Source organism: Hesperophylax consimilis, chromosome 9 (assembly GCF_061612785.1).
Source record: "Hesperophylax consimilis isolate HC1 chromosome 9, BYU_Hcon_1.0, whole genome shotgun sequence".
NCBI lineage: Eukaryota > Metazoa > Arthropoda > Insecta > Trichoptera > Limnephilidae > Hesperophylax > Hesperophylax consimilis.
In genome coordinates, this window is record NC_142844.1 from 5,479,894 (window position 1) to 5,507,788 (window position 27,895).

Consider the following 27,895-nt stretch of genomic DNA (forward strand, 5'->3'; position numbering starts at 1 on the left):
ATTTCTGTAAACTCGTTGTTGATAATCAACAAGCTGAAGTCGCCGGCGATTCCTGGGATTTTCGCAAATTTTTTATAAATTTTGTTTTGAACGTCAAATTTGCAAAATTTCATTAATTTCGGAAGTAAACTGTAGATTTGATACGATTTATGATTTTAAAGGGTGAAAAGTATTAAAAAGATTTATTTTCGGGGTATTATGACGTGTTGCTCTACTTCCTCCTATAACCAACGTTTCGGACGGTAATACAGTGTCCATCATGAAGTCATTTAAATGTGTTTTATTATTTTCCTTTTAAGATGTGAATACTAATACAATCTATACTATCTAGCATTATTAAAAAACTTTGGCTATTGTAATATACTTTGTAATAGTATTTTAATTATATAATACTTCTTATAATTATGTTTGTGGTTAATTTGGAGATTGAATTATGTATGCAGCTAATTTAAAGATTGAATTATGTTAATGTGTATGTTGAATTACGTTTATAGTTTTTTAATGAGACTTACTGTTCAACGTCACCTTTCAAATATTATTTTCTTTTCGTGTATACTTTCTCCTCCCATAAACACGAGCTCTTGGAACTCTGATTATGGATATGTAGAATAATTAGGAAAAAATATTTATTTTGATTACTGTTATAATTTGAAAAATTTTTGGTAATAAAAAAATAAATTAATAATATTAGAAATCACTAATATTGTCTTCAATATTTAAATATTACAATTTGAGGTTTTACTCAATAAAGTTATTCCGAAAAATAAAAATAAATGATTAAAAGATTTACATTTCAACTAAGTGTGCGTAAAAATTAATAGTATTTCAATTTGTATACAAACGTCTTTTGGTAGAATCAAAAGAAAAAGTCTTCTACCTGGTTTCAAAAACACTTCTTAATTTTGAGAGACATTAAAAAACAGCGAATCTATTCAAAATTGAATGTTAAGCAAGAATATTTGGTGACATAATATTATTATGTTGTACGGGTATATTTATTTAAACAATTACAAATGAACACTCCAGTGTTTTATAGGGCACAGATATAATCAGGTAAAAAGATATTTGTACATATTATTTACAATTAATCTTAATCCAATTTCATGTCTTTGTATGCATTGACCTTGTTTGTCGGAAACCCGTTGTTGCGTAAAATGGAAATCGGAAAGATCTGCAGAACCTCTGACTTTAACGTTACTCATATCCGATTAGCTTCTTAGATAACGTAATGTTTTTGGAGATAGATTTATTGCTGAAGAAGGATTATCATTATTATTGCAAACCTGAGAAAAAATAACGGGAGAGTGTTTAAAAAATTACAATTGGTATAAATTTAAAAATATTGACCGAAAATCAAATCCCGATTGGCTGCTTGATAGTAAACTATGCTGACCATTCATTATATGTACCAAAATAAATAATATATGTATATTCGAATTTTTCGTAAAGTAAAAGCAATATAGGCAAATGATCTTTCTTCTTTAAATACAATATATAGGGCTTTCTGCCGATCACGCAATAATGTTAATTAATAAAATGACCTGAATAACAATTAGCGCGGTTTGATTGTGATCCTTCAGTTTACAAGAGGGTGGCGCGTTCTTAGGTAGATTAAATGCGGCGGGATTGAATAGGGAACAAATAAGATAAAGCGGTTCTAGTATTGATTATTCATGATACATGGATTAACCAACGAATATAGCAAGTTCGTATAGTAAGTTCTATATCTTGCAAATGATTAATATGCTCTAATGATTTTTATAACTCTCTGATGTTGCCAGATAGTTATATATTTAATACGCCAACCCTTCAGGCCACTGGCAAAGTGACTTAATATTAAGATGCTGCCATGGGATATTATTGAATTTATCCAGATAAAATACTGTTTTTTAAAGGTACTTTTTAAAAATGATTTAAAATTTTATTATTAGAAATAAACATAATTTTTTGAAGTAACACAAATTTGAAATGCAAAATAAAAAATGTTAAAAATTGCTCAATTTACGTTTTTTCGTCTTAACACTGAACTAAAATAAATATGAAAAAAATCTTTTTTATTAGAAAAATATTTCATGAATATTAACGTCACTTCACTTTTTCGTCTTTTCATATAAAAATAATTACTAAAAAATTCACAAAGTTTCCAAGGGTTATTGATTTCATAGGGATGTAGATTTTAATTATTCTGTGGTTAACTTATATATTTATATGAACATCTTGGTGTTTTCTCTTTCTGACACCACTTAGTTCATATTTCTAACTATAGTGGTAAAAAAGACACAATGATTTCTATGAGAACATAATATAAGCTGTTCCTAAAAGCGAATATATGACTACTGGTAAAAGCTGTTTCATTCCAAAACCGAACAAATTAGCCGAAGGAGTTAATTCATAAATCATAACAGCTCGTTTCTAAATAATAATTCTGGGAAATGTGTGAATATTTTCCCTAATTATTTAAAAAAATATATATGTTTCAATTTAATCTTTGTCAAGCTTATTATGGCGGTTATCTTTTCGTCGTAAGTCGTAAAACAAAGAAATTTAATTAGACGGCTATGGATTTAGAATGTGAATTGTTTTTGAATACAAATTTAATTATCGGAATTTACAATTCAATAGATTCACAATATTTATTCCCAAAATGGATCCCAGATTTCCATATCTGAAATAATTCATCATTTAATATTATTCCTACTACACGATCAAAATGTTATGCATGATCACTGAACAGAAAGTCACTGAAGGTTATTGTATACGTTTTTACAAAAATAAATAAATATATTCAAATGAGTTCTTTAGAAGAAGAAACTTTTTAAATTTAATGATTTTATAAAGGGTACCGAAAAAATTAACCGGTAAAAAACAAAACTTTTGTTATTTTTATTAAAATGAGTTTTTTTAAATATTTTTTTATTTTTATTTTTTTATTTTTATTTATTTAACGCCCAGAGGGCTTTTACACGTAGGTGGTACAATTTTAATGACAGTTTTGAAACATGAGAAAGAAATAATAAAAATAAAATTACATTAAAAAATAATATATGCAAGAAACAAAATTAAAAATAACAAGAACATGAATTTAAAAATACAGTTATTTGACTGGTTTACAAAAATATAACTTCCATTTAAGAATAGTGTTGAAATAAGTCTTTTACGTGATCCACAAAATTTGCAAAGTTAATATTAAATATATCGACATCACCAAGTATTGGTTTCCCATGGTGTGAAACCGTTGTATTGAGAAGTTCGCAATGTAATTGCGCTTATATGTGTTGCATTGGAATAGTGTATTTTGTCGTGTTGTTATTGTAGGTATTCGTAAGTTTATGAGTTGCAGAAGTTCGCAACAGTCGAATTTAGAGTTTAGAATCTTGAATAAAAAAGTTAAGTCCTTTATTTTACGCCTGTCTTCATATGTTGTAAAATATTCATTTAATTATGTTTTTGTTTTAATGAGCATTGAATCTTCCTCCCCTTAACTGCTGTGTGCTATTAAAACTTTATAAAAAAATATAAAACCTGACATAGGATTGAACGTTCCTCCTCAGAGACTTAAGTTAATCGCGCTTACAACTAAGCCGAATTCCGATTGGATAGGCCGACATTAATTTCGCATATTAACTGCTGTAATGTCATTTAATTTCAGAGAAATGCGGATATTTTTGCACGTGTATGAGTCAATGACTAGTATATCGGGTGAGTTTCAGCTCGATCGGCTGTCGGGAAGCGGGTTAATTTCCACTACCAAACTCCACTTTATTCAAGAAAACAAAAGTTAATTTAAAATACCTTGATGTGTTTAAAAATAAACAATTTTATCGTTATTTTTGCGAGCGAGATAAGTATCTTCCGCTATACGATAGAACAGACTGCTCCTAATTAATACTTTTATTAATTAAAATTGAGATTAGAAAATCGTGATTTTCAATTTTTTATTTATGACTTTTTGAAGTGAAACTTCTTTAGGCGCGTAATGGATTTTCGGGGACGGAGTAAAACCGAGTCAGGATCGACACGAAAATGCGGGTACCCCCACCACCGCTCACCGTTCACTGTCCCTCTCTCACCATATGCGCTTGTTGAGGTGGGGGAGCCGCTCACGAACGTTCTCTCTCTTCTCTTCTTTCCTCTCTCTCAGACACCAGCGAACTGCGCCACGCCAAGCATCAGCTGCTTGGTTAGTATACTGCGTCGTGAGTGTAATACGAGTGAAATACGTAATTGATTGTGGTTCATACGGTTTGGTACAGAATTTCAGTGTTAAAAATGAGTAGTGACGAGATAGAGGTGATGAACACATCATTGTCATTGTAATTTCTTTGTAATTTTTAATTGTAATATTGTTATTTATGTAATATTGTATACTTGTGAATAAATTGAAAATTTTTGGAACTATACATTAATCGAACGTCATTCATCTATAAGAAAATATTAGAAAAAGCAAATCCATGCTTCGTCGTTGAATTATTTAACCTCTAATTTTCAAACTAACCTAAGAGAGAAAATAGAGATGATGAAATGAAAATAGAGAGAGAGGAATACTAGAAGTTTCACTTCTGTCTTGCGTAGGCTTGACACACCCACTTTTAAGATACACTCACTGTGTGTTACATTATTAGGTATAATATACCTTATGTTTATCCAGAGTCCTCCACTCCTCACTAGAAATTCCTGTTCAGAGGCGGAGTATAGGTTTTTGTGTTGGTTTTACACTTGTGCTATCTTTCAATTTTTTTTATAAGATACTTACTTTTTAATGTTTACTTGGAAACATGTTGAAGTTGTTTTAAAAATCTTTAACTTCGTACCTATCCCGAAATTCTGTTCGAAACGTTGGCTAAAGAAGGAGGTAGCACAACACGGCATAATATCCCAAAAATAAATCACCATAATGAATATTCTTCATACAAATAGAACAACGTCATATTCCTGTCACAAATTTTACACCACTTGAGTGTTTTAAATGTAACCTGGCTATTATAGACTCTCGGTATGGAAACAATTGTTACCTTAAAAACCCTACTAAAATTGCATGTTTTTACATCATCATCAGCGCGAACATTAGCACCAGCAGCTAACCGCGGCCAAATATATTACATGCAGTTCTGAACAAGGAGTAAGAAGGAGTTGGCTGCGGTTTATTTTTAGGAATTCTTCCAGTCAAATGAAATGAACCATAAATGTTCCTGGAGGGACGAGTACACTCTTTCAGAGCGCTTCTCCGCCATCACATGGGAAGCTTATGGCGCAGACTACGCCAATCAAGTAACAAAATCATCACTGCCATGGTTGCCTGGATGGAGTCCTATCTGATGGCCCTCTGGAGATGGGAGATGTGCAAATATCCTCCATAAACGGCTGCTTACACTCATTTTTGTGTTTATATTTATCTTATTTCACTTAAATTCCGCTTTTTGTGCCTATCGGAATCACCCATGTATTTTTATTATTTTTCTTAAGCTAATTATGTATATTATTTCAAATATGGAATGTATTGCATTGCACTACCCCTGCATACATTCTGGAATAAATTCTTATTATTATGGAAAACCTTAATCAGGATACGGCCTTCGGTAATATCAGTATATGATGTCCTGAAATAGGTGTGTGTTTGCGTGTGTCTGTTTTTTATTAACATATTACTATGGGAAAATAAAGAATAAAGGGAAATTTTTGAATATTATAATATTTATATATATATGTTTATGCAACGTGCTTTTTGGCTCGCATCTGTTATATAGAATGCCTTAAAAATAATAGTTTAAAACATTTGTCTGTTGACTTTCATGCATAATAACAATATTAACAATGCCTAGGCAGGCAATTAATGTAATCAGGCATAACAAAGAATGCATTATGAAATACATCAAGTCTACCGCCAAGGAATGTTATCAAATGTGCTAATTTCGATTGTCTGTCTGCGATTATTACTCTGGTTCAATGAACTGTCATTTTTAAAATTGAAACGGATATGTCTAGAATTCAGACGGTCCCCCGCAAGTTTTCACGGGTCTGCGCTAATCACCAAAAACACTTGTATAAGTTTTGAATTTAAGTGTGTTTTCAAAATTGAAACTAATTGTGCGAAGAATTCAGACAACCGATAAAGTACCTAACTACCCATGATAAATATTTTATAGAAAATTATTTCAATTATCATTTTTCAAATTGGATGTTTTGCGACAATAGTTCAGATAATCCCAAGGTTTTTACGGTTCTGCGATAGATTAATTATTAAGTTTCTCTTGCAATTTATACATTTGTTCTTACGCCCTTGGAATTCCGTGTAAAGCCTCTTGTGCATATTACGTGTGATTAAAAGCTGAATCCTCCTACTGAGAGCTCCTATGTTGCATACTCCTTTCTCTGTTCATGTCGTTAAGAAACAAAGTGAAGCCGATCTATGCTAACAGGGGCGGCCTAATGTGGGCACAATTGGAGCAGTCCGCTCCGGGCGTCGAATAGTCAAGGCGCCAAGGCGCTGATAATACCTAACACCTAACACATCGTCTCAATACATCACCCTTGAGATTATTTTTCACAAAAACGGCGCTGCACAAAAATACAAATCATCCGAATATTATTGATCACAGTGATCACCTACCTGGGCGTCAACAGGTTATGGCGAAGGGCGTCAAAATTTTACTCGTGCCAGGCATAGTTTGGCTCAAGGCCGGCTCTGTGTGCTACTTTATACTAGAGAAGGTTTATAAGTCTCCATTATTAAAAATATATATTTTTTACGAGATCTCTTATAACAACAGCCTTCTCGTAGCTCGTACTTAATGAAACATGTAAAGGAAACACGCCTAGAAACCCAGCAGGTTTGAGGCCGATCTTCAGACGTTTTCCTCGTATTTTTGCTCCACATCCTGCGGCAAAATTAATTACTCGGTTCATGATGTTACTTATTAGCTTGTTTTCGCAAACTCGCCCCTGAGGATGACAGTTATAGCGTCGATATTTTACTACTTTAAATAAATCATCCCCACACATAGAGCCTGATTTAATTAAGGACACATTCGTGAGTGTTCCACAGAGAATTCGATTTTCGTGTCGAATGAAGTATGAAGTTGCTAGCGAATAATTGGATATTAGGATACTTTGTATCCAGGATTGTGATGAAATCTTATTTTATTATGAAAAAAGAATCTCCTTTCGTATTATTATTTTTGAGAAAAAAAATTACACGTGAACGAGAATGAAAGATACCGAACATATTGTTGCGTACCGTATAGTGTAATGGTTAATTAGCGTAGGTAAGGGTTATTTGAAGAATTTTTGAAAAAAAAGTTTAGTTACAGTTTTGAGTCAATTTCCCAAGACCATAAACGTTATATTATAACATTCATTTTTTTTAACGACCGCGTTTTTGGTGCTTGATATTAGTTTTGTAGAACTTCTTATAATAATAATAATGATTGGATTATTTGTATAGCGCCGTTTACGTGAGAAAATCACCTCAGGGGTGCTTAACAACTTAGTTTATACATTTAATGTATTCGTATGACTTAGACTTATAACTTATTACTTGTGGCTTTTAACTAAGTTTAATAGCTAGTGACTTATAACTAGTGGCCTACAACTTTTCCAGAGTGGAAGATACTACCAGTATCGCCCTGGTGTAAGACTACCATTCAGAATTGAAACGTTGCTCCAAATGGCTTTAGCCGTGTTTAGTGACTAGATCTGAATAGCCAGGTACTTCCCCACCTTCCTCTTTCCCTTCCCCACTTGCCTTCAGCCTCACAACATCCCCCAATTGGGGATGCCATAGTCTCACTGGCTCCAGACGGGAGCAGTTGGGACTCTTGTGAGGTATTAACTATAAAAAAAAAAAAAAAAAAAAAAAAAAAAAAAAAAAAAAAAAAAAAAAAAAAAAAAAAAAAAAAAAACTAACATTAATGTCTGGTGATTTACAACTAAGAATTTTAACTTATACATGTAACACACTTATAACTTACGTGGGGGTTATACAGAGTGTTTAGGGGTGTACTTGACTTACTTCAACCAGTGATTTCTGACATGCTTTTCAGAAAAAAAAAACAAAATAAAATTTTTGTTTCTGGTGACATTTTTTTTTTTTTTTTACTCTACAGTGGGTTGCCATATTAATAAGGACACCTATGGAAAATGTGTTTTTCACACTTTGTGTTCATAAAACAAAGATGTTTATGATTTTAGGTGCGGTTATTATTATTTATTAACAAGGACATTGAATTTTGAAAATTTAAACACCGTATTTGTCCTTAATCTGCGATTATTTTAATTTTTTTTATTATTTTTAAACATTATCGAACAAAAAGTTAATATTTCGCCTTTAGCCGCAATAACAGCTTGAACACGCCGTGGTATACTCTCAATGCTCAATTTTGCAGTAATCTTTAGGTCAGGAGAATGATGCCACACCCGGATGAGGGTTTCGATGAGCTGCTGCTTCGTTGTGATCACCTCCTTGGCAATCTCCCTCTTGGTGAGCTCGTACAGGTTTTCAATAGGCTTCATGTTAGGGGAAATCCCCGGCAAAGGTAAAACCGGCACATTTTTTTCAGCCAGGAGTGCAGTGACAGTCCTGGCTTTATGACAAGTGCAGAGTTGTGCATATAAACGTATTCCTGGCCACCAGGCAACCATTCTCTGACTTGAGGCAGTAATCGATTTTCCACTATTTGTCTGTACTGATCCTGCCTCATAGTCCCTTGCACGATGTGGAGGCGCCCCATCCCTTTGGAAGAGATAACTGACCACACCATGATACTGGTAGGGTGTTTGATCGTCTCTACAAGGCAGTCCAGATGAAATATCTCTCCTGGGCGTCGTCGGACGAACGATGATTTATCCAACAAAATTTGGAATATGGACTCGTCAGAGAAGCACAACTAAAAAAGGCCATAATCAAACTAATGGATTTTTTTTAATGTTTGATAACCACAAAAATGTTAATTACCATATTCCAGTCCTCTATAGTCATGTTTTGGTGTGCGTTGGCCCATTCCAGTAGTTTTTTCCTCATATCTACGGTGAGGCGAGGTTTTTTAGCTGGCCGATGACCAATGCGATTCTCCTCAGCCAATCTCTTTGGACTCTCCTTTGGGAGACTTCGATATCATCTTCGTTGATCATCAAAATCAGACGAGCCACACTTTTTTTGCGGTTTTGGAGACAGAACTCTATGATTTTGCGGTCAGTACGAGGTGTAGTGATTCGTTTTCTGCCACATTTCCCATTGCGATCCAATTCAAAGGGCAGGTTTTGATTGATTTTCTAATTTATCCTGTTAACCACAGACTTTAAATACATGTAATGGCTGCTATTTCCCTTTGGAAATGTTGAGTGTTTAACAATAGTGGCTTCACTTCCAGACATTTTCTTGGGGACGTGTCTTAAGACCTAGCCATACTGAAAAAACAAAACATTGGACTCAATATGGAAAAACTATTCACTGAAACACTCGAAAGATATGAAAAAAATTTTTAAAAATTAATAGATAATTAATTATTTCTTACATTTTTGTACAGCTAAACTGTTAAAACTCGTAAATGTAATTATTATATATATTTATTTACCAGAACTTCAATCACGAATTTTCACAAAAATGCTTGCCACGTGGAAAAAACCTCTAATTTTCGAGGGATGTGGCACTTTTCGAGTGTTGCCACTTCTTAAAAGTGTCAGTGGTGATACCAGCAACAAAAATAACGAAGGAATGGCCATCATATCCAAGTTATTTAGAAGTAGAGACAACGTAAACATAAAAATCAGGAAATATAGGAACTGTCCCTATTAATATGGCAACCCACTGTAGAAACATAGTAGGTATTGGAAAGTCGATGGGGTTTGATTGGGGTCGATGTGAAGGGTTTGGCGGTTAATCCGCTGAGTTACCAAAAGTGGAAGTTTCGTAAAAAATGTTTACAAATAAAAGATTAAAAAAGTTACAGCTATTTCGTATACATTTTCAACTCAAAATATAAAAATTATTAATTAAAATTCTTTCAGTTAGAATTAACCGTTGGCTGGAAAACTTTATAGACGTGCTAAAACAATTACTTTATTCGCATGCGAAAATGTCAAACTGTATCTAATTGTACCATAGTCATATTGAATAACAGAACTTTCACAAGATTAGGCCAAGAAACAAACTACGCCTTTGCTTTGGAACTATTTGCTGAACAAACTAGGTGTTTTGTTCAATTTCAGTAGCCGTCTGGTAATCACATAGTTTGCGGTACAACTTATTTCGGGTTGAATCGATCTATCCGCCGTTATTTTCTGTGTCACATCCTAAATTGCTCATCCAAAAATATTCTTGCTTTCTTACTTCTTCTGTTTTGTGGGTTCTCTGATTTTATTGTTTTAAATAAAATATATTCAATTTTCGTTTGTTGTGTCTATAAATCATTTTATAGCGTATTTAAAAACATGATTTTTTTGGAAAAAGAAATGTTTTAGGATACTTTTTTTAGTTTTCTACAAAAACAGTGAATAAATCTACTTTGATGATAAATAATAAATGTTTTTTTAATTTTTTTTTGTAACGTTTCTTGATGTTATCAAACAATTTTTGAAATGAAACTTTGATTTAACATAATCAGATAACTATTTTCGTCGGGGAGATGGAAAATAGTGCATTAAAGTTCTTTTTTAAAAATATCTATTTATATTTTAATTTGGATTGCACGAATTAATGAATTAATGCAAATGTTGAAAGAGGAAATGAATCCACTTCCCTACATCTGGTCGATCTTTAAATAGACTCGTCGTTAGTGACAATTGGTTTTTTTCAACTGTGGCAATCACATAAACACACACGGACATTTTTGCATTTATCTGAAATCGGATAAAATTACAGCAGTTACGAAATTAATGTAGGTCCTACCTAGGTTCAATCCTTAGTCAAATAAAAAAAAACGTATTTTTTTAAAGACATATATTAATTAAAGTACATATATTATAGCAAAAACTATTTTTAAGGGATGTTTTTTTTTCAATCAGAATTCAAAATTTCACGTGTTTTTGTGACAGTTTCGACCACCATGTTTTTGATCTGAAGTTTGTTAGAGGTTAAGTTTGAAGGTTGGGAAATATGCAAACATATTTTAAATAATCTTCACTAAGATCTATTTGGTTTGAATATTAAAAAAATAGTAATAATATTGATACCAATACAATGAATCTGTAAACGTTATTATACCCGTAAAACCACTTTCTGTTCCTGCTGGGAGCATTGATTTCTTATTTCTGTTTTTTTTGGTTCAGTATTTTTACTGTATCAAAGACTTTATTATCAATCCAAATAAAATTATCAGAAATCCAAAGTCTTTCTTCGATTGTCTTTTGAATAATTTATAAGATATGAAAACGACTAAATTGAATCAAACGGTAAAAACGTTTTACTTTTAAATCCAAGGCAAATTCTTGAGAACCTTTGGGGAGCCTAGAAGTGGTTAAATTAAATCACGTTTTCATAAATAAATGAACCCACCCTTATTTTACTTGATGATATTAAGTTTAATGCTGTAGGCATAAAAACATTTAATGCTTTCATGGGATGTATTGTAAAAACACTCACAGAATTTTGTTTTGTGGAACGAAATAGGATGTTTTTTTAATAAAAATCTTTATTTCGGATATCAAATTCAAGTTGGAATATGTCTCAACTGTAATATAGAAAATTTTTTATCATTAGATGCTATTGATTTACTTAACGCTTTTGTCTTAGACGTAGGACGGGTTGTTTTGGAGAATTTGAACAATTCATCAAACTTCAACGTTCATTTACGGGTTCTGTGAAAGTCCTATTCAAATTCTGTTATTATATCATTATAGGCTAGTTGCTTGAAAGAACTGAAATAAAAACACAACTTAAAAATATCTTTTACAGAACTTGAAAATTAACTTTGAAATTTGAAGAATTGTTCAAGTTCTCCGAAACAACCCGTCCGTAGAGTCACGCGGGTTAGATTCTCACACCTAAAATAATTGTGTAAATAAAGTATTTTCGAGGCGCTCATAGGACGGGCTGTTTAACATTGTCATCAAATGTAACATTGTAATCAAAATTAACATTGTCATCAAATGTAACATTGTCATCAAATGTACGATTGTCATCAAATGTAACACGGTCATCAAATGTAACAATGTCATCAAATTTAACATTGTCATCAGATTAAACATTGACATTAAATTTAACATTTTTATCAAATGTAACATTGTCAAATAGCCATTCAGCGCAATGTTTTTTAACAGCGAAAATACATATTTTTTTACAGCTGGTCGCCGTTAAATGCCGATTCTAAGTCCGTTTCAATTTTTGAATATATTTTGATCAGTGAAAGGGGATAACTATCATGTTGGTAAACTTTTCAGCATGTTTCTTTTATTTCATAGTAAGCTGAAACACACCAAGAATCGGAGTTTTGGTGATTTTTCAAATTTCAAAAAAACAAAATGGCGCTGAATGGCCATTTGTTATCTTTGTCACGGTGACCGGATAAATCATCAAAATGATAATTCATCACACCTTTAAAAAGTTATATAAAGTCATGGTAAGTGATGAAACAATAAGTTTATTAACTGGGTTAAGTAGGTTAGGTTAGGTAAGGTTAGGTAAAAAAAAAATTTTTTTCATCGTTTTTAATGACTTTATATCACTTTTTAAAAATGTGTTGAATAGTCACGGTGTTGAGTTAGCATTGAACCCTTTGTCACATGTGAATTTCTGCGAAACAACAGTTATTATGTTGTAATGATGATTGTTAATTTGTATTCGTGTTATAAAAAATATTTATCGCACGATAATCTCAACTTTCGGAGCAAGTCGAAATTTATGATGCTATTGAATTTTGTTGGGCTGAAGGAAGTAAGAAAAAGTAAGTAGAAAGGAAACGGAAAGTACGTACACCTGGATATTCACATTTGATTAATGATTATCTGAAAAAAGGTAATGTGAAATTATCGAATTAGCCACTAATTTATTTAAATTTGTTCATCAATCGGTTTCGCTCGGCTAAAGATTAATCAGGAATATTTTTAACCAAACAAACAAGCATAGATACATGTGGGTAAAGATAATATATAAAATAGACCGAGTTTTTTTTATTTATCTCATTTTCTACCAAAATGAAACTTGAGCCAAGCGAAACCGGTTGGTGAATAAATAAAAATAAAATAGTGGTTAAAACACAGTATTTGTTTCAGTTAACTTCAAGTACTTCAAACAAGGAAATGTTTGCTTTATATGAAAACATAAAATTATTGTAATCTCATTGAAATTTTTTGTTTGAAAAATGTTTCACCTCATAACAGTTCCCATGACTGTACAGTGTAAAGGCAGGGGAACAATATCGCCACCCGGTTGGGCAGCGTCGTGAGGCGGATTAAGATGTAGGCTGTAGGGAGAGATTTATTAATGCGGGTCTCGAAGAGGCCCGGTTTATACAAAGGAAGAAAAACAGATGCCGGTAACTGAACATCAACTATGAACCGGTGTTCACGCACGTGGAGCAGCGGGAGCAGACTTCATTGAAATACCTGTAGAACAGACTCATTTTTTCACGCTGAGATTTAAAGACGGAAATTTTCCGTTATACTTTTGTTAAAATTAAAAAAAAAGCTTTCACTGCCTTTGCGAGTGCATTTTATATCACTTTTCATCAAGACACACTTTTTAATTCCCCACCTTCCTCTCACCTAACTCTTTCTTCTCCCCAATACCTTTAGGCTCCCAATATATTCAATAGAGGATGCCATAGTCTCACTTGCTCTATGCGGTTGAGACTCTTATGCGGTTATCTTATAAAAAATATCAACACTTTTAAAATATCACTTTTAACTTCAATCCATTCGTAGAAATAAAAATTCTACAAACTTATTTTTTAACCCTTCTTCAGGATCCCAAGTAAATTAGATTTTGTCACATGATCGAACAGGTCCATTTATTATCCTGTATAAAAAAGTTTGAAAAAGATATCAGTTTCAACACCTAAAACCTCTTTCTGTTCTGTAATCCCACCTTGAGATTGCTGTGTAACTTGGCTGAAACTTTAATAATAAAAGCCTAGTATTTGACTTTCTGAAACAGGCCCCTAGAAAACGAATTAGAAATTCAGCTATTTATTTAACTCCTCCAAAGATGTAACGTCTGGTCCAAGTACGCAATAATATGTCAAGGGTTGGAACGGTTTAGCCTGGGGATGATAACTTTGACCTATGCTATAATACTATTAAAGCTGACGTGATTCGTTTAGATGGATTTAGAGGTCGCCGTCCTCTGAAGAAACTGATTTCAAGTTTACAAAAAAAATATTTTTGAAGTCTTAACCCACTCTGTTCACGTACTACTGTCAGCAAACTATTAAGTTAATATCAGTTCGTAGCGTTTTTATTATATGCTAGTGTAAATCCACAAAAAATCAAGAAAACTGACCACTTTTTAAGGTTGAACCTGATAAATTTAAACAAAAGAAATGCAGAATTAAAATATTTTTTGTCCAAAAATACTACAATATTCACATATCAGTTCCAATTTTGAAAATTAATATCAATTCAAATAATTTACTTATAAAATATTACATTGTAGGTAGGTACTTTATCGCTTGTCTGAATTTTTCATACGATCAGTTACAATTTTGAAAATGACACCTTAATTCTTAGCAAATTTGAGTTCATTGAACCAGAGTTAAAATCAAGCACACCCGGAAACACAACTGAAATTAGTAATTGTGATGATATTAATGTGAACAAAACACTTTTTAATGTTTATAAGACAATGTTTTTATGCAAAGCACAAAGGATAAGAAAATTATTAAAAAATAAATAATAAACAGTAATTGTTGATTGAAGTACTAGTACCTATTGAATTATTTGGCGGGTTGGAAATAAACCGACGCGACGTGGCTCAGTGATCTAGAGCAGGGGTCTCCAAACTTTTCAGCCGGAGGGCCACATTGACTACTCCAGTGAGTTCAGAGGGCCAAAACCGTTTTAATTTCTAGACACCCATATTTTCTGTCCTAGGGGGGGGGGGGGGGGGGGGTAGACAATAGAATTTTCAGGGATGAAAATATAACTTTAGATAACGTAGCTTTGAAGATATTTTTTGATACTCGTTTCTCAGAACTTGATATCATTGCGAATCAAATAAAGATTTTTCAAAAAAATCCTCTCGATATATTCGCGCAATACTTGTGGACGCAATGTATTGGTGCCAAGTACCTCGCCAACGAGCATATTTATTTAGCGCACGAAAAAATTCGCGGAGTTTTCGCCCCTTCCGAGCAAGGTCTTAGCCATTAGCTGTCGCGGGTTCTTGATCAGACTGGTCATAAGATGTCGCGGGCCGGATGGAAGACACTGGCGGGCCGGATACGGCCCGCGGGCCGTAGTTTGGAGACCCCTGATCTAGAGCGTCTGACCAGACATCAAAAGGCGTGGGTTCAATTCGCGTCGGCGGCATTTATTTTTACTCAGGAGATATTATCAACTTGAATTTATATTAAAGGCGACTTATTATTGTTTATGATAATTTATTGAACAAAACACGTTAACGGAACAACAATACTTGTCATATTGAGGTTTTTATTATGTTGGTGACCAAAAACGAGAAAAATGTAATTGTTCTCAGATATGTCATAAGTTTTTATTTACCTTCGTTCGTTTGAAATAATAACGATAGCACTATCTCACACAATTTTTGTATGGTCCACCAAAATTAAATGTGGATTTTTTTTTACTAACGGCAACTAATATCTTGAGTCATCTATATAACAATTTTCTGCTTTCACTCCAGAACAAATTCTGTGATTTGGAGGTAAAGAAATAGTGAAGACATTTTTGAAAAGCACAAAGATAAGAAGGTGATCCCCTGGAGATTGTCACAGGTGAGTATGAATTTACCCACCGACCGATCCGTAATGTAAAAAGTCTGATATAAATGGCAAACGTGGTTCTAGCAACCTCCGATCCCCAAACTCCTCGATAAAACTCAAGCCAAAGTTTCTTTCGTTTGTTACTTAACACTTGGTTCTTTATACTAACGAAATGATCATTTTTTGTACAAGGCTTTCCGTGTTCATTAGCAAACAGTTAACACAACGTTTTTACGACTTGAAACACTCAAGACGTGGTCAATAAAAAAAACAAACTAAGCACTGTTGCTTAGGAAGTCAAAAATGATTCGAATGGTGAAAACTCATTTTTATTATTAAATAAATGTGCACCCGGTGTTGCTCGGGGTTATTAATGGTTTGGAATAAAGTTTTCAGGTTGCGAATTCTAATGTATCTAAAAACTGCATTTTGAGATGGAAATAATGTTATTATAAACAATTGAAAAAGTTTACTTTTTGTAAGCATTTGTTTTACTTAATCGTGTCTTCCTCGGGCATCCTCAATTTCTTCTACCATTCACAAACAGGTCATACGCTCGCCTTATACTATCATGAAACCCACAATGTTATCCATATAATTTTTTACATAAAGTTAATCAAATATTTTCCAACAACCATAATTTAAACTCGTGATGAAAGAGAAAGGGGCCTTTTATATAAAAAAAATGTTATCCAGAGTAGATTTGGAGTTTATAGGGTATATTTATAAAGACGAGCATGATTTTAATAATGGAAGATATCGGTTAAAATCTTTTAAGAGTTTAATTTGACGAAAATAATCATTTGTTTATCTTAGTTTTATTTTAATTGATGTTACATTGATATTCAGTTTGCGGCTTTTTAGTGAACAAATTAATTTGTTTTCCAAATATCCAGTAATAACAGAAAACACATGATGCTCAAATCAACTCCATAGAAAGAGGCAAATTATTTGTATGATGAATGATGACCACGGGGGTCGAGCATGATTTTAATCTCTGTTTTGTAATATCTAAAAATAATTTCATAAGAGGATATATATATTTTTTTATTTTAATGTTTTTTTTTCATTTATTTCAGAGAAATACTAAAATTTGATAATATTTGAAATTCACCTACTATCAACTCAGTATGGGGAAAAGGTTGCTTGTGTTGTGATGGAGGACTTAGCCAGCTGAGGAATCGAACTCACGACCGCAGCCCCTGGATGGGATCCGAACGCGATGCCAACTCAGCCACTGACCGGTCAAAATATGTGTTAACAGATGTTATAACATGTTTTTCTAGGAAGATTTAGATAAAATTAAGTCAATTTCCTCAATGAATTATTTAAAAAAACACATGTAATCTTCTTTATTTTGAAGTTGTGGAAGTTTTAGGAAGGTAAAAGGTACGAGGGGTAGGTAGGCATCTAGTGATTAGTGTAGCAGGAGTGACAGAAATATGAATATATCCCTACCACTGCGGTGCAAGTTGGGTTTTTCCAAACCAGCCTCTACCGATCTGGCACGCCACGCAGATGGTGGGCAGGCGCATCCCGCACTCACCTCACCCGAAGAACTTCACCATAAAGATCAGCATCCAAAAAATATTTTTGGTTTTTCCCGGAAGCTAAGTACTAAATATTTATAACAAAATATTATAAGCAATAATCATCTGAATACGCGTACAAATTGAAAATATTCTCATTACCGGTCAGGTGCTCTAGACCACTAAGTTACGTTGGATTATTCCCAACCCGCCAAACAATTTAACATGTACTACTATTTTAGTCAGCAAAATATTGCTTATTTACATTTTTTCACTTAAAATCAACCAATTTAATTTTTGTAGGAAAGGCTTTGTTAGTGCTGAATTTCTCATGAGAATAATTATTGCTTATAATAATGTGTTATCCTATGTGCTATACATAAAAAAACCTTGTCTTATATCTATTAGTTTGTCATTAAAAATACTAAATATTTATGTTTATTTTGTATTTAAAATTGTAATCCAGCACATAATTAAAGTACTTCAGAATCCTTGAATACAATGGCCAAATTGTCAATTTCATCCGACTAGATGTTATCTACATTAAAGGTATCACCATTAAAGCTTAAAATTACAAATTGATTGCTCCAGGGTCAGAAGTTAATCACGATCGATTGGCGGAGAATTGCTTTAGAACTTCTGCTAGAGACTTGTAGAGGTACCTATTTATTTTCTGGAAAACCTTCAAGGCTTGGGTTTAAACTACCGTTTAAAAGGAAAGTGTGAATTTTAAAATAATGATTTAAATACTTTCATTATTTTCTTTATATATTATTTTTTGTAATGGTTTATTTTCAATTTTTCACAAATACCTGTTTTAGGCGGTTTCTTGAAAACACAACAAAATGACAATTCAACACATTACTATAAGTGATAGAGACAAAATCATTAAAAGTCACACATAAAAACTAACATATAAACCTTACCTACGTAACGTATTTAACCAAGTTTTTGTTTCTTCACTTTTCATGAATTATTTCATTTTTTAAAGGTGTATTGAATTGTCATTGTGTTATCCGGTTACCGTTTTAGGCGAATCCTAGCTTATATGATTTCCTAACCACAATTATATAGTTATTTCCTGGGTGCACTTTGTAAAATATATTGGTTAAAAACAAAAAAGGTATATTTACTAACAATATTAAATCCATATATTAGATACACAATTAGAAAATTTTATTAATACCTAATTAATAAGAAGCGTATCTGTGACCTACGTTTAAAGATTTTTTCCAAAACGTTTGTACAGGGTTTTCCAATAAGAGGTGTTATTTTGATATTCAATCGTAAAAGATCAATAGTTTCGTTGCTTGTGTGGCACGTTACGCCGTCTTGTTGAAAGTAAACGTTGTCCAGATCAATACCATCCAATTTCAGCCATAAAAAATCATTAATCATCTCTCAATAGTGCAATCCATTCACCGCAACTGTTTCTACAGCCTCATTTTCGAAAAAGTAAGGTCCAATGACTCCGCCGGACCATAAACCGCACCAAACAGTCACACGTTGAGAATAAAGAGGCTTTTCAACAATAATTCTTGGGTTTTCCGAGCCCCAGATGCAACAACTTTGCTTGTTAACGAAGCCACCGAGGTGGAAATGGGCCTCATCACTAAAGATGATTTGCATTTGATTCACTTAAGTGAATTTTAATAATTTAAATGCGTTTTTGAAGCCTTTTTCCATTCTATTTTTATTAATGGCATAGTTTCTACTTGTCAAATGTCAAAAATGACAGCCTTAAAAGTAAGATCTACCGAAATAGCGGACTATTTAAAATATCACCTCTTTTACTCCTATATTAAAAGTTCGGACGTTTCGCGACATTTCTTGAAGTGAGCGCATGCTTATCGCCTACCGCTTACCGTCACGCCACCCACCTTATTGTGGATGGAGCTAGTTTCATTTTCAATGAAACTTTATACAAAAATTGTGAGGATTCGGAGGAAGTTTTGTAAGACTCCAAGATAAATAAGGGCGGGCTTGAATCATCTATTTAATTAATGCCACCACGAAGGGGGTAACCACAGATTGATATATCTGCCAGCCACCGAGTTGTGGAGCTATTTTAGTAGCGCTGGGGTACCCTGTCTGCACCACACGGCCCTCTACGCTATACGAGACAATATAGGTACTGTAAATTGTTCCTGAGCAAACAAATAAAAGTTTGGAGTTTACAATAAATAAGGAATACTAACGTAGATGACTAAGAAAACAAAGCTATTGCTGCTGGCAGAATAATATTTAAAAAAAATACAGGTAACCCCATTAAGCAATGTTCACAACGTGCAAAAATAATTAAATAATTATTATATAGATACTTGAAAAACAAAATAAACGTACATAGAAAATTCAAGTTATATACTAACACAATAATTCACAATGTTTATCCTTTAGGGTAAACGGAACACACGTTATAATCTATGGGTTCATAAGTGGCGCTAATTTAATTATTTTACGAAAAAAAACTTTTGTAAGTTATATATACACGTGACGTCATCGACTATGGTCCTAAAATGCTTACATCAAAATCTCCCTTCTCACATGAAAATCTCCCTTATATGAAAATGAATAAAAGAAGATACTTGAGTCATGACGTCACGTACGACCTCCTTCTGGGACTAGTATATGTTTTCTGGGTGAGTTGAAGATGTGTGAAAAGGTTGATTTTTTTCCTCACGTTTTTATGACTCCAAAAATCAAATTATCTGCTATTCGGCAAGATTGCGCAAATTTGAATTTTTTTGCCAGAAACCATTTTTTTTCATTTATGCCTATTGTAAAATTTATCAAAATTATTGTTATTATTATATATATATTATAAGTCAATGAACTAAAAATTATTAATTTAGCTCAAATTGTGAAATTAGGCCTTCATTCTTCGCGGGGTACAATAATTTAAAACCTACATATTTTCTCAATGACCCTGTATATTAGGGAAGCCTCTTATTGTAAAGTAGAGAATAATCGTTCTGTCCAAGTAATTCTTCTATAAATTTAATGTTCTCTCTCCTGAGGTACTCCGCCAGGTGCGTGCCTTAAGAGCCTCGCTGAAAAGGGGCTATTTCTATCACGGCAAAACCTTTTAATGGACAAACTAAAGCCTTTTTTATCGTTGAAATAAAATAATATCTACACTTTGATTACCTTTTCGGATTTACGTTAAGTTTCACTGGCGGTATTAAGGGATGATATAAAATAAGTTTATAGAAAGTGAGCAGTTTTGCTTTCCAGAAATATTATACATAGATTGCTTCGAAAATTTCAATTACAATTATTAGTTTGCTAGTTTTATCTAAATGGACAAATGCACTCACGCGTTGCGGACTAATTCTCTGCTAGTTAAGTCCTCCAACTTTTTACTATAACTTTAAAAAAAAAAAGAATTTATTTATTTATGTTTATTTGTAAGAAACAAACAACTTATGTCATCAAAGATCTGTGCATACGACGTTAATTTAAATTAAGCCACGATGTTTCTAATACTAAAGTAACGGAGTATTGTTTAGGGAAAAGAACATGAATATCGAATAAGGAAATGAGATGCTACTAAAATAATAAAACATGTAAGAGAAATTAAAAAAAATTATGTTCAGCTGATTCGTAAAAAAATATTTTTTTGTAATATGTGTCCTGAAGAATATAAGGATATAGCTGAGTTGACATGATGTATACATTTTAATAAAGTGGTTTAAAAAAAAATTCATGCCACTAAGTTATTTCTCTCTTCTTTTTGAATTTTTTATATTTTTAGAACAATAGTTTTTTTCATTTAAAATTATGAGAACTATTTCAGATAATTTTGTGATACTTTTACTTTCCTATAAATGAATACTCATACAGAGCTTTTAACCTTTCCCTTACTGTGATAAAAAAAATCCACGCGTTCCGGTGCTGTGTAGTCAATACACATATCAAAATAAGCGATTTAATATTATTTTCGCTTATGTTTATTATATTTTATATCAAAAGTGATAATAATTGTAATTTAATTGCTGAAAACATGAAAAAAACCATCGACAGATGCTAAAAAAACGTGCGAGGAGTCCACATCTAACGACGGTCCACGACCGACTGGCTGGCGGCTCGGCGGCTGGCACACACACAGCTATGCGGTCGTAGGTATCGATGGTCTAAATCAAAACACAACTGCGGACGTGTAGATTTCTCATGTTCCCGCATAGCAAACTAAAGCGGGACATCAATAGCGTGTCATTTCCTCGCACACTCTTTGCGTAACAGCGTCACACGGTTGATTATATTGGTGAATTTGTTCACGATTTTTTACCAAAATCTCTGATTTTTAATTGAATTTGAAAACGATATAAAAAGTTATTTTTCAATTCAGTACATAAATGTATAACGGGGGAATACCTTAAATTTGAACCCAGAATTTATTATATTTATTATGAGTTATTAAAGTTATTAGAAGCAATGTGTAATAAATACACTCCATAGATAAGGAAAGGTTAATAGAGAAAGAAGCTTGAAATGGACAAATTACCTTGAAGTGATGAATTGTTAGGTTTTGGGTCTTGGGGGATAGAGGAACTTTATTGAGACGAATGGATGTTTACACAATTAGGAAGAAAATAACGCTGATATTTTTTAAAGAACGTAAATTAAACTAAGAGAAGGCCTAATTATGATCCCTTGCTAAACCCTCTTTCTTATTATATGCACAAATTCTTCTTATTGTAGAAAAATATAGCTGAACACAACCAATGTTTATTTCTAATTTAGGATAGAAACTAAGTGTATGGCGGAGTGAAACTTTCTGTTTAGGCGAGTAAGGGTTTTACAGCCCGGAATATATTTTTATTAAAATTAGCCCATCACTTACGCAACACACCCTAGGAAATAAATCACAACAAAAAGTTTTCAAATTTTATTTTGGTCCGTTTCGCGAAAAAGGAAAACGTGCGGAAATGAAGAGATGAAGTTTATTTCGTCATTATGAGGAATATCAAGCAAAAGCACGCGTTTTAAGGAAATATTAAAAAATTGTAAAAAATAAGATTTTATTAATGTAAATTTTCAAGTTCTCACAAGACTCAAGTATGGCAATAAAACTACGGAAATGCAAAAACCAGTTGATATTCCGAGTAAACGTCGTAAGACATTTTCAATCCATTTAACCACAAAGCATTAAATGAATAAAATACTCATAAAAATAAGTTCGTGTGACACTTTTCTAAGGCCGTTTTATTTCCACACAAATACTAATACTTTTATTATGACCATAAAAATAGTTTCAATGGTTTCCTCGCTGAGCCTTCGGAGACTAAAGGGTAGGAGTTTTTTAAAGATCGAAAGCTGCATTGTTCGTTGTTTGAAGGGTGTATTCGCAAACAAACCCCTCGTCAAGAAAGATTCGATTACAACAATATTTAATGTTTCCGAGCCGCGCCCTGCGCTGACGGGGTTCTTGTATAAATTTGCACTTCATCATCATTCGCGTAAAACTTGAAGATGTAGCGGTTAAAAATTGAATGGACCGATAATTTGAAAAAATTGGAGGATTTTAAAAATACATAATTTTTCATTTGGATGGACAGCTTCCTTATTCAAAGGAACTCAAATTAGCATCCTTATCCCCTCCTTATCTACTCTTAGATAAAAAAGAAAGTAATTACTTCGAAAGAATTTATAAATACTGATATCTTTCAAATAATGATTGGTCGTATCGACAATTTATTCATGGAAGGTATATAAAGAGCTTATATAGGTATTGTTTCAATTTTTATATTAACATATAAGGTTTTAGTGTAATATAAATTATACATCAGAGTTTCAATTTGACTAAGTAAATACAATAATGTGGTTCCATATAATAAGACCATCAATTGCAAACATTTATAAGTTTTATTGAAGAAGAAGATAAAAACTAATAAATCCAAACGAAATATGAAACAGAACAAGACACAGAAAATATAAAAGTTAACGGTATCTATCGGGAATCCTAATGGGAATTTTAATGCCAAATGGGAATGTTATTTGGCAAACGTACATTTCTTAATTAAGCTGCTCAAACAATTTATTGATTAAAATATTTTCTCGCAAAACTTTGCTGTGAACAATTAAAAATTATTTTAATAATTAAATCGTTTTTTAGCCCTTAAATAGCTATTTAATTAATATTTCTGCTGTAGTACAAAGTAACCTTCAAATTTTGTAAAAGGTACCAAGTTAAAACAAACTTTTTTAAAATAAAAACATTGTGAAAAACAGATTATGGGATAAAAATCTGCCAATAAACCTAAATATAACAATAAATAATTAATAAATTTTCTAATTATTGGGTATGTAGCAAACACAATTCATCGTTTTAGAAAAACTCTTGTTTTCAAATTAAAAATATTAACCAAGTATTCTAGAAGGCTATTGAATCGGATATTATGCAACTATTTGCTGATATCTGCTAATCAAAATCAACTTCAGACTTAGAGGTCAGAAACGTGCCAAAATGATCATCAAACCGATAAATGTAACTTGAAAATATTATAGAATCTAATAAGACCTGAATAGTTTCAGAGATAACTCCTACTGACATTACTATAGTACTGAAATACCAGTTGCGATACACCACTAGAGATAAAGCCAAACTACATTCAAAACTAACCCAAATAACTTAATAAAGTAATTAATGCGGGATTGGAGTACAGCCAGGATTAACTAAAGAGGACATTAAAAATGCAACGAGGTCTTTGAAAACTCGTGTGGTCTTTTTGAATCCAAATCAAATTACGGAAATAAAGAGGAGAAACTGTAATAGAAAGTTTCTAACTATGTTTTAAGTCAATGTCTGAAAGAGGGTATCGTTACTTGGTAATAGGATAGATAATCTAACCCTGAAGACCTGCAAACTGTTATTAAATCATTTTCAAACATGAATAAATAAGTATTTCCGTGAACACTAGACTTCCGCCTAAAATTGATTACTCTGACTTGATAATCAGCTCACAATAATCGCACCGCTCACGCGATATGACGGAATAAAAAGGTATTATCAAGCACGGCTACCATCTTGAAAGGATTGACCGGACATGGAAAAGACAAATAAATAAATAACAGGTAACGGTAAACACAGTGACGTTATTGATCACAAGAGAGACGATGGTTACACCTATATGTACATGTCAAGGAAAAGAATTGTTAAAATAAAACTAAATATGCAAGAGAGAGTGTTACATAAGATTATGACAAATAGTGTGTGATAGGATTGAAATGAACACGTCAAAACAAAAAGACCAAACATTTGAAAATTGGGCAGGTTTACTTTAACAAAATACAAAAAAGAAAATTAAAATGTTGTATTTTTCCAAATAAAAATGACTTAAAAAGCTCAATAAATTAATAATATTTTATGAGGTTTTTTAATTCTAAAGATTGAAAATCCAAAAACTTATAGAGCAGATATTTCTGAATAGTTCTCGCACAGAAAATGCCTTACCGCAATAAAAGCAATCACTTTAGTTAAAGAATTCTTTTAAGGTTTCATTTAATGTGTATCATTCTATTAACCTATAGTAATTACATCATCCGGAATAAAGCTTACCCTAATAAATATCAAAGCCAGTTAAGAACGTGCCTGATTTAATATAACATAAAATATAAATCATTTTTTGTGGAAAATTAGGTAAGGAAAAAAGTGAAGCATTAAAAAATAAATTTAACTTTAAATATTATGTATGATTTTTTTTCGGTAATCGTAATAAATTAACGACGAAATTTACCAGTTTTACCGAATAAATTACACTGAAAAACTGTATTCTTAAACAGAATAAATTAGCTACATTTTCTTGAAAATGACACCCTTTGTTCAACGGTAAATTATGATAAAAAATCGTTTAACGTAGGATTTGGGATAGAACTTTGAATTCCTTTAGTTATAGTGACTTGACACGCACGAATTGTTCTTGAAACTACCTGATTTAATTAAAAATTTTATCCGTCAGGTATTTCAGTTTTATTAATTTAGCACACTTTTCATCGTAATCTTGAAATATTCTTCGGTCGAAATTCATAAAAGGTCGTTATTTTGCACGTCACTTACATCCTGGCAAAACCTTACCACTAGGTTTTTATATCAGCAATATCTACTTGTAGCTATGTTATGATTATTATTATTTATTATTATTATGTTTAAATAATTTAAAAGCTAATAATACTCGCAAAGTCAGTAATATTAAATATTATTCTATTCCGAGTAAATTTAATTTTGAAGGCAAAAATAAACTCACTACTAATTACTCTATTATAATAGTTTGCTAGGTATACATGTTAAAAAGTCACTTTTTTACACATATTAATATTATTTTCAAATAAAATATTCTCTGTTATTATAACATTCTAGGCCTTAATAGAATCTATTTAATATTAATTACTATTCATTATCATAAACACCTCATTCCTCGATTTATGTCAGGTCTTATACAAACCTAGTATTCATTCAACTATTACTACACTAGTAGATATTTATTTTAATTATGTATTGTTTAAATACACTGCTATTTACAACTGTATCACTTGCAATAATATTTTTGTGTACACATTACTTGTTCTGTAATCACTCTATTGTATCACTCTGTTGTATAAGCCATTTTATATCGTTTAAATAAATAAATACATATCCAAATTCTATATTTAACCATTTAAGATACGAGGCATATCCAGAAAGTAAGTGTACTGAGGCTCTCACGACCGAGTGAATTTTATTTTCGATATGTTGGCTACACTTACGTGTAGCCTGACTCTTCCCCTCCGCAACGAGACCTGTTCAAGGTCTGTACGTTAATATTAAATATAGTATTTGAGTCTCTTAAACAGATAAGGATTCGGTAGCATGTAGGAATTGAACGCAGGAAGGATCTCAGCCTTGCCGGAGATTTGCTCTCCACTGAGCTGATTCGACCCCATCCCCTTCAGTTATATTTTAACTGTATCACACATCGAATAAAAACTACCAACACTATTTTAACTAATACATTTATTGGCTGCTATCTTTATGTGTGATTGTAAGATTTTTCCCAAACTAAATGCAATCTAGGTAGTGTCTTTGATAAATATATCCATTTTTTATTTTAATGTGAGACATCTATTGACTTTTCTACAAGTCTAGAATGATTTTTTTTCTATTATTGGAATAATCTTATTTATTTATTTAATATATTAGAAACAAAAAGTACACGAGTAATAGTGATGAAACAATAAACATGAATTATTTATTTCATGTTGGTACCTATGATATGTTTCCTTGTAATGTCTGAAAATTTCTATGTTTATTCCTTAATAACCAGGTGATGTTTATAGTACTTATGTGTGTGTGTATTATATGTGTTAGAGAGTGTGTGTGTGTACACGTATATGCTTTGAATAGTTGATATTATTGATATGTTGCCACGTTTGAATTTGGGCAGTGAGTCCGAAAAAATATCAATGTTTGAGTTTAGACAAATATCATTTATGATTAAAATAATTCCTAGTTGTCACCGAATCTTTAACGGTTTCACATGTTCGTTTGAGAGTTTTTAATATTGTCTTCAATGAATAAATATAACAATTTGAGGTTTTACTCATTGGGTCTTCACTCACAAACTGTCTTGTTCGCATACTGTTTTACGTATTCTGTATGAATTTAAGAACCAGATAACAGTTTAAAATTCTATCGAAAACAGCAACCTCCACTCAATGTCAAACATTTAAAAAAAAAAAAAAAAACATCGTATCAGTTAACTAAAAACAGGTTTTTTAATCAAAATAGTTATTTATGGAGGAAACCTACCGATTTAACAACTACCCTCCTAGGAAGATACTCACAAATCTTAGGGGTAGGTTTAGAACACGAGTTCGAAACACGTAATCCGATTCGTCTGCCTGGCGACAGTCGTCAAAACAATTCTGCTGATTGCTTTGTGGTAATGAGCCTCTAAGTGATTTGCGACCGGAGTATTCAGAAGTGTAAAGGGATGAGGTTGTTCGCATACCTTGAAAGCTTCCCTGAACTTGTTGGACATGATGTTGTAGAGGAAGGGGTTGATGGTTGTTGACAGGAAGTAGAGAACCCCCGACAGGTAGGTAAGTATCCTGTACACCTGGAAGGTAAACAAAATTATCATTTCAGGAATATTTCGGCATCTACATATTTTGTTTAGACAAAAACCAAAATAATTTATTCAAAATATCAAAATATGTTTTCTTGTGATTTTATCAAAAAAACACCGATACAAATAAATATTAATATAAGATCACCGTTAACAACACAAATAAGATTGTTGTTTCGGATTTTTTTTTAATCTTTGTTCAATGATCGTAAATATCACTATGTGTTGTTTCTTGTACGGTAGTGAATAGATTATCAAACTGTGATTTTTAATTGGTACCCAAAAAATAAAATCTAGAATTATATATGACGAGTATAATGTATATGAGGAGTTATATACATTCTAGATTAATAATGTAAATAACGAGTAATCATTATATGTGCATATGCTT

At 32.2% G+C, this 27,895-nt stretch overlaps 1 protein-coding gene across 1 annotated transcript in view; it reads right to left on the reverse strand.

Annotated features, from left to right (window-relative positions):
* Positions 1-9,393: 9,393 nt before the first annotated feature.
* LOC149420840 (pyrokinin-1 receptor-like) overlaps positions 9,394-27,895 on the reverse strand; it is a 144,271-nt gene continuing 125,769 nt past the window's right edge. The window contains exons 3-4 of the mRNA XM_089635130.1: positions 27,388-27,495; positions 9,394-9,402 (exon numbers count right to left, since the gene is read on the reverse strand). Coding sequence (XP_089491256.1) covers positions 9,394-9,402; positions 27,388-27,495 — 117 coding nt within the window. The remainder of the gene's footprint in view (positions 9,403-27,387; positions 27,496-27,895) is intronic.